This window comes from Fistularia commersonii, chromosome 13 (genome assembly GCF_037954325.1).
Source record: "Fistularia commersonii isolate RoL2024-O1a breed Wild chromosome 13, RoL_Fcom_v1.0, whole genome shotgun sequence".
In the NCBI taxonomy this organism is placed as follows: domain Eukaryota; kingdom Metazoa; phylum Chordata; class Actinopteri; order Syngnathiformes; family Fistulariidae; genus Fistularia; species Fistularia commersonii.
This window is the reverse complement of record NC_141296.1, coordinates 18,337,776-18,358,010: the sequence shown is the minus strand read 5'-3', so window position 1 is coordinate 18,358,010 and position 20,235 is coordinate 18,337,776. Positions and strand designations below refer to the sequence as shown.

Below are 20,235 nucleotides of genomic sequence, written 5' to 3'. Positions count from 1 at the left end.
TTGACTTATATTATGCAGAATCAAGCCCTTTTCAACATATTTCAGCACCAACAAGCTGCTAGAAAGGAATCTTTAGTTATTTAGCCTCCTTTGCAAAAAAAGCTTCAACACAGTGAGATAAACACTTTTTGACCATATGGCTATATCTTTTCAAAATGTTGCAGGATCACAATGCTTTTGACTTATATTATGCAGAATCAAGCCCTTTTCAACATATTTCAGCACCAGCAAGCTGCTATAAAGGAATCTTTAGTTATTGACACTCTTTTGCAAAAAAGCTTCAACTCAGTGAGATAAACACTTTTTGACCATATGGCTATATCTTTTCAAAATGTTGCAGGATCACAAGGATTTTGACTTATATTATGCAGAATCAAGCCCTTTTCAACATATTTCAGCACCAGCAAGCTGCTAGAAAGGAATCTTTAGTTATTTAGCCTCCTTTGCAAAAAGGCTTCAACTCAGTGAGATAAACACTTTTTGACCATATGGCTATATCTATTTGAAATGTTGCAGGATCACAATGATTTTGACTTATATTATGCAGAATCAAGCCCTTTTCAACATATTTCAGCACCAGCAAGCTGCTAGAAAGGAATCTTTAGTTATTTAGCCTCTGTTGCAAAAAAGCTTCAACTCAGTGAGATAAACACTTTTTGACCATATGGCTATATCTATTCAAAATGTTGCAGGATCACAATGATTTTGACTTATATTATGCAGAATCAAGCCCTTTTCAACATATTTCAGCACCAGCAAGCTGCTAGAAAGGAATCTTTAGTTATTTAGCCTCTGTTTCAAAAAAGCTTCAACTCAGTGAGATAAACACTTTTTGACCATATGGCTATATCTTTTCAAAATGTTGCAGGATCAAAATGGTTTTTACTTATATCATGAAGAATCAAGCCCTTTTCAACATATTTCAGCACCAGCAAGCTGCTAGAAAGGAATCTTTAGTTATTTAGCCTCCTTTGCAAAAAAGCTTCAACTCAGTGAGATAAACACTTTTTGACCATATGGCTATATCTTTTCAAAATGTTGCAGGATCACAATGCTTTTGACTTATATTATGCAGAATCAAGCCCTTTTCAACATATTTCAGCACCAGCAAGCTGCTAGAAAGGAATCTTTAGTTATTGACACTCTGTGTCAAAAAAGCTTCAACTCAGTGAGATAAACACTTTTTGACCATATGGCTATATCTTTTCAAAATGTTGCAGGATCACAAGGATTTTGACTTATATTATGCAGAATCAAGCCCTTTTCAACATATTTCAGCACCAGCAAGCTGCTAGAAAGGAATCTTTAGTTATTTAGCCTCTGTTTCAAAAAAAGCTTCAACTCAGTGAGATAAACACTTTTTGACCATATGGCTATATCTATTTGAAATGTTAGCAGGATCACAATGATTTTGACTATATTATGCAGAATCAAGCCCTTTTCAACATATTTCAGCACCAGCAAGCTGCTAGAAAGGAATCTTTAGTTATTTTCACTCTGTTACAAAAAAGCTTCAACTCAGTGAGATAAACACTTTTTGACCATATGGCTATATCTTTTTAAAATGTTGCAGGATCACAATGATTTTGACTTATATTATGCAGAATCAAGCCCTTTTCAACATATTTCAGCACCAGCAAGCTGCTAGAAAGGAATCTTTAGTTATTTAGCCTCTGTTGCAAAAAAGCTTCAACTCAGTGAGATAAACACTTTTTGACCATATGGCTATATCTATTTGAAATGTTGCAGGATCACAATGATTTTGACTTATATTATGCAGAATCAAGCCCTTTTCAACATATTTCAGCACCAGCAAGCTGCTAGAAAGGAATCTTTAGTTATTTTCACTCTGTTACAAAAAAGCTTCAACTCAGTGAGATAAACACTTTTTGACCATATGGCTATATCTTTTTAAAATGTTGCAGGATCACAATGATTTTGACTTATATTATGCAGAATCAAGCCCTTTTCAACATATTTCAGCAACAGCAAGCTGCTAGAAAGGAATCTTTAGTTATTGACACTCTGTTGCAAAAAAGCTTCAACTCAGTGAGATAAACACTTTTTGACCATATGGCTATATCTTTTAAAAATGTTGCAGGATCACAATGATTTTGACTTATATTATGCAGAATCAAGCCCTTTTCAACATATTTCAGCACCAGCAAGCTGCTAGAAAGGAATCTTTAGTTATTGACACTCTGTTGCAAAAAAGCTTCAACTCAGTGAGATAAACACTTTTTGACCTTATGGCTATATCTATTTGAAATGTTGCAGGATCACAATGATTTTGACTTATATTATGCAGAATCAAGCCCTTTTCAACATATTTCAGCACCAGCAAGCTGCTAGAAAGGACTCTTTAGTTATTTAGCATCTGTTGCAAAAAAGCTTCAACTCAGTGAGATAAACACTTTTTGACCATATGGCTATATCTATTTGAAATGTTGCAGGATCACAATGATTTTGACTTATATTATGCAGAATCAAGCCCTTTTCAACATATTTCAGCACCAGCAAGCTGCTAGAAAGGAATCTTTAGTTATTTAGCCTCCTTTGCAAAAAAGCTTCAACTCAGTGAGATAAACACTTTTTGACCATATGGCTATATCTATTTAAAATGTTGCAGGATCACAAGGATTTTGACTTATATTATGCAGAATCAAGCCCTTTTCAACATATTTCAGCACCAGCAAGCTGCTAGAAAGGAATCTTTAGTTATTGACACTCTGTTGCAAAAAAGCTTCAACTCAGTGAGATAAACACTTTTTGACCATATGGCTATATCTTTTCAAAATGTTGCAGGAAGAAAAATGATTTTGACTTATATTATGCAGAATCAAGCCCTTTTCAACATATTTCAGCACCAGCAAGCTGCTAGAAAGGAATCTTTAGTTATTGACACTCTGTTCCAAAAAAGCTTCAACTCAGTGAGATAAACACTTTTTGACCATATGGCTATATCTATTTAAAATGTTGCAGGATCACAATGATTTTGACTTATATTATGCAGAATCAAGCCCTTTTCAACATATTTCAGCACCAGCAAGCTGCTAGAAAGGAATCTTTAGTTATTTATCCTCCTTTGCAAAAAAGCTTCAACTCAGTGAGATAAACACTTTTTGACCATATGGCTATATCTATTTGAAATGTTGCAGGATCACAATGATTTTGACTTATATTATGCAGAATCAAGCCCTTTTCAACATATTTCAGCACCAGCAAGCTGCTAGAAAGGAATCTTTAGTTATTGACACTCTGTTGCAAAAAAAGCTTCAACTCAGTGAGATAAACACTTTTTGACCATATGGCTATATCTATTTGAAATGTTGCAGGATCACAATGATTTTGACTTATATTATGCAGAATCAAGCCCTTTTCAACATATTTCAGCACCAGCAAGCTGCTAGAAAGGAATCTTTAGTTATTTAGCCTCCTTTGCAAAAAAGCTTCAACTCAGTGAGATAAACACTTTTTGACCATATGGCTATATTTTTTCAAAATGTTGCAGGATCACAATGATTTTGACTTATATTATGCAGAATCAAGCCCTTTTCAACATATTTCAGCACCAGCAAGCTGCTAGAAAGGAATCTTTAGTTATTGACACTCTGTTGCAAAAAAGCTTCAACTCAATGAGATAAACACTTTTTGACCATATGGCTATATCTATTTAAAATGTTGCAGGATCACAATGCTTTTGACTTATATTATGCAGAATCAAGCCCTTTTCAACATATTTCAGCACCAGCAAGCTGCTAGAAAGGAATCTTTAGTTATTTTCACTCTGTTACAAAAAAGCTTCAACTCAGTGAGATAAACACTTTTTGACCATATGGCTATATCTTTTTAAAATGTTGCAGGATCACAATGATTTTGACTTATATTATGCAGAATCAAGCCCTTTTCAACATATTTCAGCACCAGCAAGCTGCTAGAAAGGACTCTTTAGTTATTTAGCCTCTGTTGCAAAAAAGCTTCAACTCAGTGAGATAAACACTTTTTGACCATATGGCTATATCTATTTGAAATGTTGCAGGATCACAATGATTTTGACTTATATTATGCAGAATCAAGCCCTTTTCAACATATTTCAGCACCAGCAAGCTGCTAGAAAGGAATCTTTAGTTATTTTCACTCTGTTACAAAAAAGCTTCAACTCAGTGAGATAAACACTTTTTGACCATATGGCTATATCTTTTTAAAATGTTGCAGGATCACAATGATTTTGACTTATATTATGCAGAATCAAGCCCTTTTCAACATATTTCAGCACCAGCAAGCTGCTAGAAAGGAATCTTTAGTTATTGACACTCTGTTGCAAAAAAGCTTCAACTCAGTGAGATAAACACTTTTTGACCATATGGCTATATCTTTTAAAAATGTTGCAGGATCACAATGATTTTGACTTATATTATGCAGAATCAAGCCCTTTTCAACATATTTCAGCACCAGCAAGCTGCTAGAAAGGAATCTTTAGTTATTGACACTCTGTTGCAAAAAAGCTTCAACTCAGTGAGATAAACACTTTTTGACCATATGGCTATATCTATTCAAAATGTTGCAGGATCACAATGATTTTGACTTATATTATGCAGAATCAAGCCCTTTTCAACATATTTCAGCACCAGCAAGCTGCTAGAAAGGAATCTTTAGTTATTTAGCCTCTGTTTCAAAAAAGCTTCAACTCAGTGAGATAAACACTTTTTGACCATATGGCTATATATTTTCAAAATGTTGCAGGATCACAATGGTTTTGACTTATATTATGAAGAATCAAGCCCTTTTCAACATATTTCAGCACCAGCAAGCTGCTAGAAAGGAATCTTTAGTTATTTAGCCTCCTTTGCAAAAAAGCTTCAACTCAGTGAGATAAACACTTTTTGACCATATGGCTATATCTTTTAAAAATGTTGCAGGATCACAATGATTTTGACTTATATTATGCAGAATCAAGCCCTTTTCAACATATTTCAGCACCAGCAAGCTGCTAGAAAGGAATCTTTAGTTATTGACACTCTGTTGCAAAAAAGCTTCAACTCAGTGAGATAAACACTTTTTGACCATATGGCTATATCTATTTAAAATGTTGCAGGATCACAATGATTTTGACTTATATTATGCAGAATCAAGCCCTTTTCAACATATTTCAGCACCAACAAGCTGCTAGAAAGGAATCTTTAGTTATTTAGCCTCCTTTGCAAAAAAGCTTCAACACAGTGAGATAAACACTTTTTGACCATATGGCTATATCTTTTCAAAATGTTGCAGGATCACAATGCTTTTGACTTATATTATGCAGAATCAAGCCCTTTTCAACATATTTCAGCACCAGCAAGCTGCTATAAAGGAATCTTTAGTTATTGACACTCTTTTGCAAAAAAGCTTCAACTCAGTGAGATAAACACTTTTTGACCATATGGCTATATCTTTTCAAAATGTTGCAGGATCACAAGGATTTTGACTTATATTATGCAGAATCAAGCCCTTTTCAACATATTTCAGCACCAGCAAGCTGCTAGAAAGGAATCTTTAGTTATTTAGCCTCCTTTGCAAAAAGGCTTCAACTCAGTGAGATAAACACTTTTTGACCATATGGCTATATCTATTTGAAATGTTGCAGGATCACAATGATTTTGACTTATATTATGCAGAATCAAGCCCTTTTCAACATATTTCAGCACCAGCAAGCTGCTAGAAAGGAATCTTTAGTTATTTAGCCTCTGTTGCAAAAAAGCTTCAACTCAGTGAGATAAACACTTTTTGACCATATGGCTATATCTATTCAAAATGTTGCAGGATCACAATGATTTTGACTTATATTATGCAGAATCAAGCCCTTTTCAACATATTTCAGCACCAGCAAGCTGCTAGAAAGGAATCTTTAGTTATTTAGCCTCTGTTTCAAAAAAGCTTCAACTCAGTGAGATAAACACTTTTTGACCATATGGCTATATCTTTTCAAAATGTTGCAGGATCAAAATGGTTTTTACTTATATCATGAAGAATCAAGCCCTTTTCAACATATTTCAGCACCAGCAAGCTGCTAGAAAGGAATCTTTAGTTATTTAGCCTCCTTTGCAAAAAAGCTTCAACTCAGTGAGATAAACACTTTTTGACCATATGGCTATATCTTTTCAAAATGTTGCAGGATCACAATGCTTTTGACTTATATTATGCAGAATCAAGCCCTTTTCAACATATTTCAGCACCAGCAAGCTGCTAGAAAGGAATCTTTAGTTATTGACACTCTGTGTCAAAAAAGCTTCAACTCAGTGAGATAAACACTTTTTGACCATATGGCTATATCTTTTCAAAATGTTGCAGGATCACAAGGATTTTGACTTATATTATGCAGAATCAAGCCCTTTTCAACATATTTCAGCACCAGCAAGCTGCTAGAAAGGAATCTTTAGTTATTTAGCCTCTGTTTCAAAAAAAGCTTCAACTCAGTGAGATAAACACTTTTTGACCATATGGCTATATCTATTTGAAATGTTGCAGGATCACAATGATTTTGACTTATATTATGCAGAATCAAGCCCTTTTCAACATATTTCAGCACCAGCAAGCTGCTAGAAAGGAATCTTTAGTTATTTAGCCTCTGTTGCAAAAAAGCTTCAACTCAGTGAGATAAACACTTTTTGACCATATGGCTATATCTATTCAAAATGTTGCAGGATCACAATGATTTTGACTTATATTATGCAGAATCAAGCCCTTTTCAACATATTTCAGCACCAGCAAGCTGCTAGAAATGAATCTTTAGTTATTTAGCCTCTGTTTCAAAAAAGCTTCAACTCAGTGAGATAAACACTTTTTGACCATATGGCTATATATTTTCAAAATGTTGCAGGATCACAATGGTTTTGACTTATATTATGAAGAATCAAGCCCTTTTCAACATATTTCAGCACCAGCAAGCTGCTAGAAAGGAATCTTTAGTTATTTAGCCTCCTTTGCAAAAAAGCTTCAACTCAGTGAGATAAACACTTTTTGACCACATGGCTATATCTTTTAAAAATGTTGCAGGATCACAATGATTTTGACTTATATTATGCAGAATCAAGCCCTTTTCAACATTATTCAGCACCAGCAAGCTGCTAGAAAGGAATCTTTAGTTATTGACACTCTGTTGCAAAAAAGCTTCAACTCAGTGAGATAAACACTTTTTGACCATATGGCTGTATCTATTTAAAATGTTGCAGGATCACAATGATTTTGACTTATATTATGCAGAATCAAGCCCTTTTCAACATATTTCAGCACCAACAAGCTGCTAGAAAGGAATCTTTAGTTATTTAGCCTCCTTTGCAAAAAAGCTTCAACTCAGTGAGATAAACACTTTTTGACCATATGGCTATATCTTTTCAAAATGTTGCAGGATCACAATGCTTTTGACTTATATTATGCAGAATCAAGCCCTTTTCAACATATTTCAGCACCAGCAAGCTGCTAGAAAGGAATCTTTAGTTATTGACACTCTGTTGCAAAAAAGCTTCAACTCAGTGAGATAAACACTTTTTGACCATATGGCTATATCTTTTCAAAATGTTGCAGGATCACAAGGATTTTGACTTATATTATGCAGAATCAAGCCCTTTTCAACATATTTCAGCACCAGCAAGGTGCTAGAAAGGAATCTTTAGTTATTTAGCCTCCTTTGCAAAAAGGCTTCAACTCAGTGAGATAAACACTTTTTGACCATATGGCTATATCTATTTGAAATGTTGCAGGATCACAATGATTTTGACTTATATTATGCAGAATCAAGCCCTTTTCAACATATTTCAGCACCAGCAAGCTGCTAGAAAGGAATCTTTAGTTATTTAGCCTCTGTTGCAAAAAAGCTTCAACTCAGTGAGATAAACACTTTTTGACCATATGGCTATATCTATTCAAAATGTTGCAGGATCACAATGATTTTGACTTATATTATGCAGAATCAAGCCCTTTTCAACATATTTCAGCACCAGCAAGCTGCTAGAAAGGAATCTTTAGTTATTTAGCCTCTGTTTCAAAAAAGCTTCAACTCAGTGAGATAAACACTTTTTGACCATATGGCTATATCTTTTCAAAATGTTGCAGGATCAAAATGGTTTTTACTTATATTATGCAGAATCAAGCCCTTTTCAACATATTTCAGCACCAGCAAGCTGCTAGAAAGGAATCTTTAGTTATTTAGCCTCCTTTGCAAAAAAGCTTCAACTCAGTGAGATAAACACTTTTTGACCATATGGCTATATCTTTTCAAAATGTTGCAGGATCACAATGCTTTTGACTTATATTATGCAGAATCAAGCCCTTTTCAACATATTTCAGCACCAGCAAGCTGCTAGAAAGGAATTTTTAGTTATTGACACTCTGTGTCAAAAAAGCTTCAACTCAGTGAGATAAACACTTTTTGACCATATGGCTATATCTTTTCAAAATGTTGCAGGATCACAAGGATTTTGACTTATATTATGCAGAATCAAGCCCTTTTCAACATATTTCAGCACCAGCAAGCTGCTAGAAAGGAATCTTTAGTTATTTAGCCTCCTTTGCAAAAAAGCTTCAACTCAGTGAGATAAACACTTTTTGACCATATGGCTATATCTATTTGAAATGTTGCAGGATCACAATGATTTTGACATATATTATGCAGAATCAAGCCCTTTTCAACATATTTCAGCACCAGCAAGCTGCTAGAAAGGAATCTTTAGTTATTTAGCCTCTGTTGCAAAAAAGCTTCAACTCAGTGAGATAAACACTTTTTGACCATATGGCTATATCTATTCAAAATGTTGCAGGATCACAATGATTTTGACTTATATTATGCAGAATCAAGCCCTTTTCAACATATTTCAGCACCAGCAAGCTGCTAGAAAGGAATCTTTAGTTATTTAGCCTCTGTTTCAAAAAAGCTTCAACTCAGTGAGATAAACACTTTTTGACCATATGGCTATATCTTTTCAAAATGTTGCAGGATCAAAATGGTTTTTACTTATATTATGAAGAATCGAGCCCTTTTCAACATATTTCAGCACCAGCAAGCTGCTAGAAAGGAATCTTTAGTTATTTAGCCTCCTTTGCAAAAAAGCTTCAACTCAGTGAGATAAACACTTTTTGACCATATGGCTATATCTTTTCAAAATGTTGCAGGATCACAATGATTTTGACTTATATTATGCAGAATCAAGCCCTTTTCAACATATTTCAGCACCAGCAAGCTGCTAGAAAGGAATCTTTAGTTATTGACACTCTGTTGCAAAAAAGCTTCAACTCAGTGAGATAAACACTTTTTGACCATATGGCTATATCTATTGTGAATGTTGCAGGATCACAATGATTTTGACTTATATTATGCAGAATCAAGCCCTTTTCAACATATTTCAGCACCAGCAAGCTGCTAGAAAGGAATCTTTAGTTATTTAGCCTCCTTTGCAAAAAAGCTTCAACTCAGTGATATAAACACTTTTTGACCATATGGCTATATCTTTTCAAAATGTTGCAGGATCACAATGATTTTGACTTATATTATGCAGAATCAAGCCTTTTCAAAATATTTCAGCACCAGCAAGCTGCTAGAAAGGAATCTTTAGTTATTGACACTCTGTTGCAAAAAAGCTTCAACTCAGTGAGATAAACACTTTTTGACCATATGGCTATATCTATTCAAAATGTTGCAGGATCACAATGATTTTGACTTATATTATGCAGAATCAAGCCCTTTTCAACATATTTCAGCACCAGCAAGCTGCTAGAAAAGGAATCTTTAGTTATTTAGCCTCCTTTGCAAAAAAGCTTCAACTCAGTGAGATAAACACTTTTTGACCATATGGCTATATCTATTTGAAATGTTGCAGGATCACAATGATTTTGACTTATATTATGCAGAATCAAGCCCTTTTCAACATATTTCAGCACCAGCAAGCTGCTAGAAAGGAATCTTTAGTTATTTAGCCTCCTTTGCAAAAAAGCTTCAACTCAGTGAGATAAACACTTTTTGACCATATGGCTATATCTATTTACAATGTTGCAGGATCACAATGCTTTTGACTTATATTATGCAGAATCAAGCCCTTTTCAACATATTTCAGCACCAGCAAGCTGCTAGAAAGGAATCTTTAGTTATTTAGCCTCCTTTGCAAAAAAGCTTCAACTCAGTGAGATAAACACTTTTTGACCATATGGCTATATCTATTTACAATGTTGCAGGATCACAATGCTTTTGACTTATATTATGCAGAATCAAGCCCTTTTCAACATATTTCAGCAACAGCAAGCTGCTAGAAAGGACTCTTTAGTTATTTAGCCTCTGTTGCAAAAAAGCTTCAACTCAGTGAGATAAACACTTTTTGACCATATGGCTATATCTATTTGAAATGTTGCAGGATCACAATGATTTTGACTTATATTATGCAGAATCAAGCCCTTTTCAACATATTTCAGCACCAGCAAGCTGCTAGAAAGGAATCTTTAGTTATTGACACTCTGTTGCAAAAAAGCTTCAACTCAGTGAGATAAACACTTTTTGACCATATGGCTATATCTATTTGAAATGTTGCAGGATCACAATGATTTTGACTTATATTATGCAGAATCAAGCCCTTTTCAACATATTTCAGCACCAGCAAGCTGCTAGAAAGGAATCTTTAGTTATTTAGCCTCTGTTGCAAAAAAGCTTCAACTCAGTGAGATAAACACTTTTTGACCATATGGCTATATCTATTCAAAATGTTGCAGGATCACAATGATTTTGACTTATATTATGCAGAATCAAGCCCTTTTCAACATATTTCAGCACCAGCAAGCTGCTAGAAAGGAATCTTTAGTTATTTAGCCTCTGTTTCAAAAAAGCTTCAACTCAGTGAGATAAACACTTTTTGACCATATGGCTATATATTTTCAAAATGTTGCAGGATCACAATGGTTTTGACTTATATTATGAAGAATCAAGCCCTTTTCAACATATTTCAGCACCAGCAAGCTGCTAGAAAGGAATCTTTAGTTATTTAGCCTCCTTTGCAAAAAAGCTTCAACTCAGTGAGATAAACACTTTTTGACCATATGGCTATATCTTTTAAAAATGTTGCAGGATCACAATGATTTTGACTTATATTATGCAGAATCAAGCCCTTTTCAACATATTTCAGCACCAGCAAGCTGCTAGAAAGGAATCTTTAGTTATTGACACTCTGTTGCAAAAAAGCTTCAACTCAGTGAGATAAACACTTTTTGACCATATGGCTATATCTATTTAAAATGTTGCAGGATCACAATGATTTTGACTTATATTATGCAGAATCAAGCCCTTTTCAACATATTTCAGCACCAACAAGCTGCTAGAAAGGAATCTTTAGTTATTTAGCCTCCTTTGCAAAAAAGCTTCAACACAGTGAGATAAACACTTTTTGACCATATGGCTATATCTTTTCAAAATGTTGCAGGATCACAATGCTTTTGACTTATATTATGCAGAATCAAGCCCTTTTCAACATATTTCAGCACCAGCAAGCTGCTATAAAGGAATCTTTAGTTATTGACACTCTTTTGCAAAAAAGCTTCAACTCAGTGAGATAAACACTTTTTGACCATATGGCTATAATCTTTTCAAAATGTTGCAGGATCACAAGGATTTTGACTTATATTATGCAGAATCAAGCCCTTTTCAACATATTTCAGCACCAGCAAGCTGCTAGAAAGGAATCTTTAGTTATTTAGCCTCCTTTGCAAAAAGGCTTCAACTCAGTGAGATAAACACTTTTTGACCATATGGCTATATCTATTTGAAATGTTGCAGGATCACAATGATTTTGACTTATATTATGCAGAATCAAGCCCTTTTCAACATATTTCAGCACCAGCAAGCTGCTAGAAAGGAATCTTTAGTTATTTAGCCTCTGTTGCAAAAAAGCTTCAACTCAGTGAGATAAACAACTTTTTGACCATATGGCTATATCTATTCAAAATGTTGCAGGATCACAATGATTTTGACTTATATTATGCAGAATCAAGCCCTTTTCAACATATTTCAGCACCAGCAAGCTGCTAGAAAGGAATCTTTAGTTATTTAGCCTCTGTTTCAAAAAAGCTTCAACTCAGTGAGATAAACACTTTTTGACCATATGGCTATATCTTTTCAAAATGTTGCAGGATCAAAATGGTTTTTACTTATATCATGAAGAATCAAGCCCTTTTCAACATATTTCAGCACCAGCAAGCTGCTAGAAAGGAATCTTTAGTTATTTAGCCTCCTTTGCAAAAAAGCTTCAACTCAGTGAGATAAACACTTTTTGACCATATGGCTATATCTTTTCAAAATGTTGCAGGATCACAATGCTTTTGACTTATATTATGCAGAATCAAGCCCTTTTCAACATATTTCAGCACCAGCAAGCTGCTAGAAAGGAATCTTTAGTTATTGACACTCTGTGTCAAAAAAAGCTTCAACTCAGTGAGATAAACACTTTTTGACCATATGGCTATATCTTTTCAAAATGTTGCAGGATCACAAGGATTTTGACTTATATTATGCAGAATCAAGCCCTTTTCAACATATTTCAGCACCAGCAAGCTGCTAGAAAGGAATCTTTAGTTATTTAGCCTCTGTTTCAAAAAAAGCTTCAACTCAGTGAGATAAACACTTTTTGACCATATGGCTATATCTATTTGAAATGTTGCAGGATCACAATGATTTTTGACTTATATTATGCAGAATCAAGCCCTTTTCAACATATTTCAGCACCAGCAAGCTGCTAGAAAAGGAATCTTTAGTTATTTAGCCTCTGTTGCAAAAAAGCTTCAAACTCAGTGAGATAAACACTTTTTGACCATATGGCTATATCTATTCAAAATGTTGCAGGATCACAATGATTTTGACTTATATTATGCAGAATCAAGCCCTTTTCAACATATTTCAGCACCAGCAAGCTGCTAGAAATGAATCTTTAGTTATTTAGCCTCTGTTTCAAAAAAGCTTCAACTCAGTGAGATAAACACTTTTTGACCATATGGCTATATATTTTCAAAATGTTGCAGGATCACAATGGTTTTGACTTATATTATGAAGAATCAAGCCCTTTTCAACATATTTCAGCACCAGCAAGCTGCTAGAAAGGAATCTTTAGTTATTTAGCCTCCTTTGCAAAAAAGCTTCAACTCAGTGAGATAAACACTTTTTGACCACATGGCTATATCTTTTAAAAATGTTGCAGGATCACAATGATTTTGACTTATATTATGCAGAATCAAGCCCTTTTCAACATATTTCAGCACCAGCAAGCTGCTAGAAAGGAATCTTTAGTTATTGACACTCTGTTGCAAAAAAGCTTCAACTCAGTGAGATAAACACTTTTTGACCATATGGCTGTATCTATTTAAAATGTTGCAGGATCACAATGATTTTGACTTATATTATGCAGAATCAAGCCCTTTTCAACATACTTTCAGCACCAACAAGCTGCTAGAAAGGAATCTTTAGTTTATTTAGCCTCCTTTGCAAAAAAGCTTCAACTCAGTGAGATAAACACTTTTTGACCATATGGCTATATCTTTTCAAAATGTTGCAGGATCACAATGCTTTTGACTTATATTATGCAGAATCAAGCCCTTTTCAACATATTTCAGCACCAGCAAGCTGCTAGAAAGGAATCTTTAGTTATTGACACTCTGTTGCAAAAAAGCTTCAACTCAGTGAGATAAACACTTTTTTGACCATATGGCTATATCTTTTCAAAATGTTGCAGGATCACAAGGATTTTGACTTATATTATGCAGAATCAAGCCCTTTTCAACATATTTCAGCACCAGCAAGGTGCTAGAAAGGAATCTTTAGTTATTTAGCCTCCTTTGCAAAAAGGCTTCAACTCAGTGAGATAAACACTTTTTGACCATATGGGCTATATCTATTTGAAATGTTGCAGGATCACAATGATTTTGACTTATATTATGCAGAAATCAAGCCCTTTTCAACATATTTCAGCACCAGCAAGCTGCTAGAAAGGAATCTTTAGTTATTTAGCCTCTGTTGCAAAAAAGCTTCAACTCAGTGAGATAAACACTTTTTGACCATATGGCTATATCTATTCAAAATGTTGCAGGATCACAATGATTTTGACTTATATTATGCAGAATCAAGCCCTTTTCAACATATTTCAGCACCAGCAAGCTGCTAGAAAGGAATCTTTAGTTATTTAGCCTCTGTTTCAAAAAAGCTTCAACTCAGTGAGATAAACACTTTTTGACCATATGGCTATATCTTTTCAAAATGTTGCAGGATCAAAATGGTTTTTACTTATATTATGCAGAATCAAGCCCTTTTCAACATATTTCAGCACCAGCAAGCTGCTAGAAAGGAATCTTTAGTTATTTAGCCTCCTTTGCAAAAAAGCTTCAACTCAGTGAGATAAACACTTTTTGACCATATGGCTATATCTTTTCAAAATGTTGCAGGATCACAATGCTTTTGACTTATATTATGCAGAATCAAGCCCTTTTCAACATATTTCAGCACCAGCAAGCTGCTAGAAAGGAATTTTTAGTTATTGACACTCTGTGTCAAAAAAGCTTCAACTCAGTGAGATAAACACTTTTTGACCATATGGCTATATCTTTTCAAAATGTTGCAGGATCACAAGGATTTTGACTTATATTATGCAGAATCAAGCCCTTTTCAACATATTTCAGCACCAGCAAGCTGCTAGAAAGGAATCTTTAGTTATTTAGCCTCCTTTGCAAAAAAGCTTCAACTCAGTGAGATAAACACTTTTTGACCATATGGCTATATCTATTTGAAATGTTGCAGGATCACAATGATTTTGACTTATATTATGCAGAATCAAGCCCTTTTCAACATATTTCAGAACCAGCAAGCTGCTAGAAAGGAATCTTTAGTTATTTAGCCTCTGTTGCAAAAAAGCTTCAACTCAGTGAGATAAACACTTTTTGACCATATGGCTATATCTATTCAAAATGTTGCAGGATCACAATGATTTTGACTTATACTATGCAGAATCAAGCCCTTTTCAACATATTTCAGCACCAGCAAGCTGCTAGAAAGGAATCTTTAGTTATTTAGCCTCTGTTTCAAAAAAGCTTCAACTCAGTGAGATAAACACTTTTTGACCATATGGCTATATCTTTTCAAAATGTTGCAGGATCAAAATGGTTTTTACTTATATTATGAAGAATCGAGCCCTTTTCAACATATTTCAGCACCAGCAAGCTGCTAGAAAGGAATCTTTAGTTATTTAGCCTCCTTTGCAAAAAAGCTTCAACTCAGTGAGATAAACACTTTTTGACCATATGGCTATATCTTTTCAAAATGTTGCAGGATCACAATGATTTTGACTTATATTATGCAGAATCAAGCCCTTTTCAACATATTTCAGCACCAGCAAGCTGCTAGAAAGGAATCTTTAGTTATTGACACTCTGTTGCAAAAAAGCTTCAACTCAGTGAGATAAACACTTTTTGACCATATGGCTATATCTATTGTGAATGTTGCAGGATCACAATGATTTTGACTTATATTATGCAGAATCAAGCCCTTTTCAACATATTTCAGCACCAGCAAGCTGCTAGAAAGGAATCTTTAGTTATTTAGCCTCCTTTGCAAAAAAGCTTCAACTCAGTGATATAAACACTTTTTGACCATATGGCTATATCTTTTCAAAATGTTGCAGGATCACAATGATTTTGACTTATATTATGCAGAATCAAGCCCTTTTCAAAATATTTCAGCACCAGCAAGCTGCTAGAAAGGAATCTTTAGTTATTGACACTCTGTTGCAAAAAAGCTTCAACTCAGTGAGATAAACACTTTTTGACCATATGGCTATATCTATTCAAAATGTTGCAGGATCACAATGATTTTGACTTATATTATGCAGAATCAAGCCCTTTTCAACATATTTCAGCACCAGCAAGCTGCTAGAAAGGAATCTTTAGTTATTTAGCCTCCTTTGCAAAAAAGCTTCAACTCAGTGAGATAAACACTTTTTGACCATATGGCTATATCTATTTGAAATGTTGCAGGATCACAATGATTTTGACTTATATTATGCAGAATCAAGCCCTTTTCAACATATTTCAGCACCAGCAAGCTGCTAGAAAGGAATCTTTAGTTATTTAGCCTCCTTTGCAAAAAAGCTTCAACTCAGTGAGATAAACACTTTTTGACCATATGGCTATATCTATTTACAATGTTGCAGGATCACAATGCTTTTGACTTATATTATGCAGAATCAAGCCCTTTTCAACATATTTCAGCACCAGCAAGCTGCTAGAAAGGAATCTTTAGTTATTTAGCCTCCTTTGCAAAAAAGCTTCAACTCAGTGAGATAAACACTTTTTGACCATATGGCTATATCTATTTACAATGTTGCAGGATCACAATGCTTTTGACTTATATTATGCAGAATCAAGCCCTTTTCAACATATTTCAGCAACAGCAAGCTGCTAGAAAGGACTCTTTAGTTATTTAGCCTCTGTTGCAAAAAAGCTTCAACTCAGTGAGATAAACACTTTTTGACCATATGGCTATATCTATTTGAAATGTTGCAGGATCACAATGATTTTGACTTATATTATGCAGAATCAAGCCCTTTTCAACATATTTCAGCACCAGCAAGCTGCTAGAAAGGAATCTTTAGTTATTGACACTCTGTTGCAAAAAAGCTTCAACTCAGTGAGATAAACACTTTTTGACCATATGGCTATATCTATTTGAAATGTTGCAGGATCACAATGATTTTGACTTATATTATGCAGAATCAAGCCCTTTTCAACATATTTCAGCACCAGCAAGCTGCTAGAAAGGAATCTTTAGTTATTTAGCCTCTGTTGCAAAAAAGCTTCAACTCAGTGAGATAAACACTTTTTGACCATATGGCTATATCTATTCAAAATGTTGCAGGATCACAATGATTTTGACTTATATTATGCAGAATCAAGCCCTTTTCAACATATTTCAGCACCAGCAAGCTGCTAGAAAGGAATCTTTAGTTATTGACACTCTGTTGCAAAAAAGCTTCAACTCAGTGAGATAAACACTTTTTGACCATATGGCTATATCTATTGTGAATGTTGCAGGATCACAATGATTTTGACTTATATTATGCAGAATCAAGCCCTTTTCAACATATTTCAGCACCAGCAAGCTGCTAGAAAGGAATCTTTAGTTATTTAGCCTCCTTTGCAAAAAAGCTTCAACTCAGTGATATAAACACTTTTTGACCATATGGCTATATCTTTTCAAAATGTTGCAGGATCACAATGATTTTGACTTATATTATGCAGAATCAAGCCCTTTTCAAAATATTTCAGCACCAGCAAGCTGCTAGAAAGGAATCTTTAGTTATTGACACTCTGTTGCAAAAAAGCTTCAACTCAGTGAGATAAACACTTTTTGACCATATGGCTATATCTATTCAAAATGTTGCAGGATCACAATGATTTTGACTTATATTATGCAGAATCAAGCCCTTTTCAACATATTTCAGCACCAGCAAGCTGCTAGAAAGGAATCTTTAGTTATTTATCCTCCTTTGCAAAAAAGCTTCAACTCAGTGAGATAAACACTTTTTGACCATATGGCTATATCTATTTGAAATGTTGCAGGATCACAATGATTTTGACTTATATTATGCAGAATCAAGCCCTTTTCAACATATTTCAGCACCAGCAAGCTGCTAGAAAGGAATCTTTAGTTATTTAGCCTCCTTTGCAAAAAAGCTTCAACTCAGTGAGATAAACACTTTTTGACCATATGGCTATATCTATTTACAATGTTGCAGGATCACAATGCTTTTGACTTATATTATGCAGAATCAAGCCCTTTTCAACATATTTCAGCACCAGCAAGCTGCTAGAAAGGAATCTTTAGTTATTTAGCCTCCTTTGCAAAAAAGCTTCAACTCAGTGAGATAAACACTTTTTGACCATATGGCTATATCTATTTACAATGTTGCAGGATCACAATGCTTTTGACTTATATTATGCAGAATCAAGCCCTTTTCAACATATTTCAGCAACAGCAAGCTGCTAGAAAGGACTCTTTAGTTATTTAGCCTCTGTTGCAAAAAAGCTTCAACTCAGTGAGATAAACACTTTTTGACCATATGGCTATATCTATTTGAAATGTTGCAGGATCACAATGATTTTGACTTATATTATGCAGAATCAAGCCCTTTTCAACATATTTCAGCACCAGCAAGCTGCTAGAAAGGAATCTTTAGTTATTGACACTCTGTTGCAAAAAAGCTTCAACTCAGTGAGATAAACACTTTTTGACCATATGGCTATATCTATTTGAAATGTTGCAGGATCACAATGATTTTGACTTATATTATGCAGAATCAAGCCCTTTTCAACATATTTCAGCACCAGCAAGCTGCTAGAAAGGAATCTTTAGTTATTTAGCCTCCTTTGCAAAAAAGCTTCAACTCAGTGAGATAAACACTTTTTGACCATATGGCTATATCTTTTCAAAATGTTGCAGGATCACAAGGATTTTGACTTATATTATGCAGAATCAAGCCCTTTTCAACATATTTCAGCACCAGCAAGCTGCTAGAAAGGAATCTTTAGTTATTGACACTCTGTTGCAAAAAAGCTTCAACTCAGTGAGATAAACACTTTTTGACCATATGGCTATATCTATTGTGAATGTTGCAGGATCACAATGATTTTGACTTATATTATGCAGAATCAAGCCCTTTTCAACATATTTCAGCACCAGCAAGCTGCTAGAAAGGAATCTTTAGTTATTTAGCCTCCTTTGCAAAAAAGCTTCAACTCAGTGAGATAAACACTTTTTGACCATATGGCTATATCTTTTCAAAATGTTGCAGGATCACAATGATTTTGACTTATATTATGCAGAATCAAGCCCTTTTCAACATATTTCAGCACCAGCAAGCTGCTAGAAAGGAATCTTTAGTTATTTAGCCTCTGTTTCAAAAAAGCTTCAACTCAGTGAGATAAACACTTTTTGACCATATGGCTATATCTATTTAAAATGTTGCAGGATCACAATGATTTTGACTTATATTATGCAGAATCAAGCCCTTTTCAACATATTTCAGCACCAGCAAGCTGCTAGAAAGGAATCTTTAGTTATTTAGCCTCCTTTGCAAAAAAGCTTCAACTCAGTGAGATAAACACTTTTTGACCATATGGCTATATCTATTTGAAATGTTGCAGGATCACAATGATTTTGACTTATATTATGCAGAATCAAGCCCTTTTCAGCATATTTCAGCACCAGCAAGCTGCTAGAAAGGAATCTTTAGTTATTGACACTCTGTTGCAAAAAAGCTTCAACTCAGTGAGATAAACACTTTTTGACCATATGGCTATATCTATTTAAAATGTTGCAGGATCACAATGATTTTGACTTATATTATGCAGAATCAAGCCCTTTTCAACATATTTCAGCACCAGCAAGCTGCTAGAAAGGAATCTTTAGTTATTTAGCCTCCTTTGCAAAAAAGCTTCAACTCAGTGAGATAAACACTTTTTGACCATATGGCTATATCTATTTGAAATGTTGCAGGATCACAATGATTTTGACTTATATTATGCAGAATCAAGCCCTTTTCAACATATTTCAGCACCAGCAAGCTGCTAGAAAGGACTCTTTAGTTATTTAGCCTCTGTTGCAAAAAAGCTTCAACTCAGTGAGATAAACACTTTTTGACCATATGGCTAAATCTATTTGAAATGTTGCAGGATCACAATGATTTTGACTTATATTATGCAGAATCAAGCCCTTTTCAACATATTTCAGCACCAGCAAGCTGCTAGAAAGGAATCTTTAGTTATTTAGCCTCTGTTGCAAAAAAGCTTCAACTCAGTGAGATAAACACTTTTTGACCATATGGCTATATCTATTCAAAATGTTGCAGGATCACAATGATTTTGACTTATATTATGCAGAATCAAGCCCTTTTCAACATATTTCAGCACCAGCAAGCTGCTAGAAAGGAATCTTTAGTTATTTAGCCTCTGTTTCAAAAAAGCTTCAACTCAGTGAGATAAACACTTTTTGACCATATGGCTATATCTATTTGAAATGTTGCAGGATCACAATGATTTTGACTTATATTATGCAGAATCAAGCCCTTTTCAACATATTTCAGCACCAGCAAGCTGCTAGAAAGGAATCTTTAGTTATTTAGCCTCCTTTGCAAAAAAGCTTCAACTCAGTGAGATAAACACTTTTTGACCATATGGCTATATCTATTTGAA

The 20,235-nt window shown here is 34.5% G+C and overlaps 1 protein-coding gene across 1 annotated transcript in view; it reads left to right on the top strand.

The window, feature by feature from the left end:
* The first annotated feature begins 859 nt into the window (after nt 1-859).
* The window catches only part of LOC147228063 (uncharacterized), a 197,375-nt gene continuing 177,999 nt past the window's right edge, over nt 860-20,235 (top strand). Inside the window, exon 1 of the mRNA XM_086158162.1 lies at nt 860-878. Coding sequence (XP_086014288.1) covers nt 860-878 — 19 coding nt within the window. The remainder of the gene's footprint in view (nt 879-20,235) is intronic.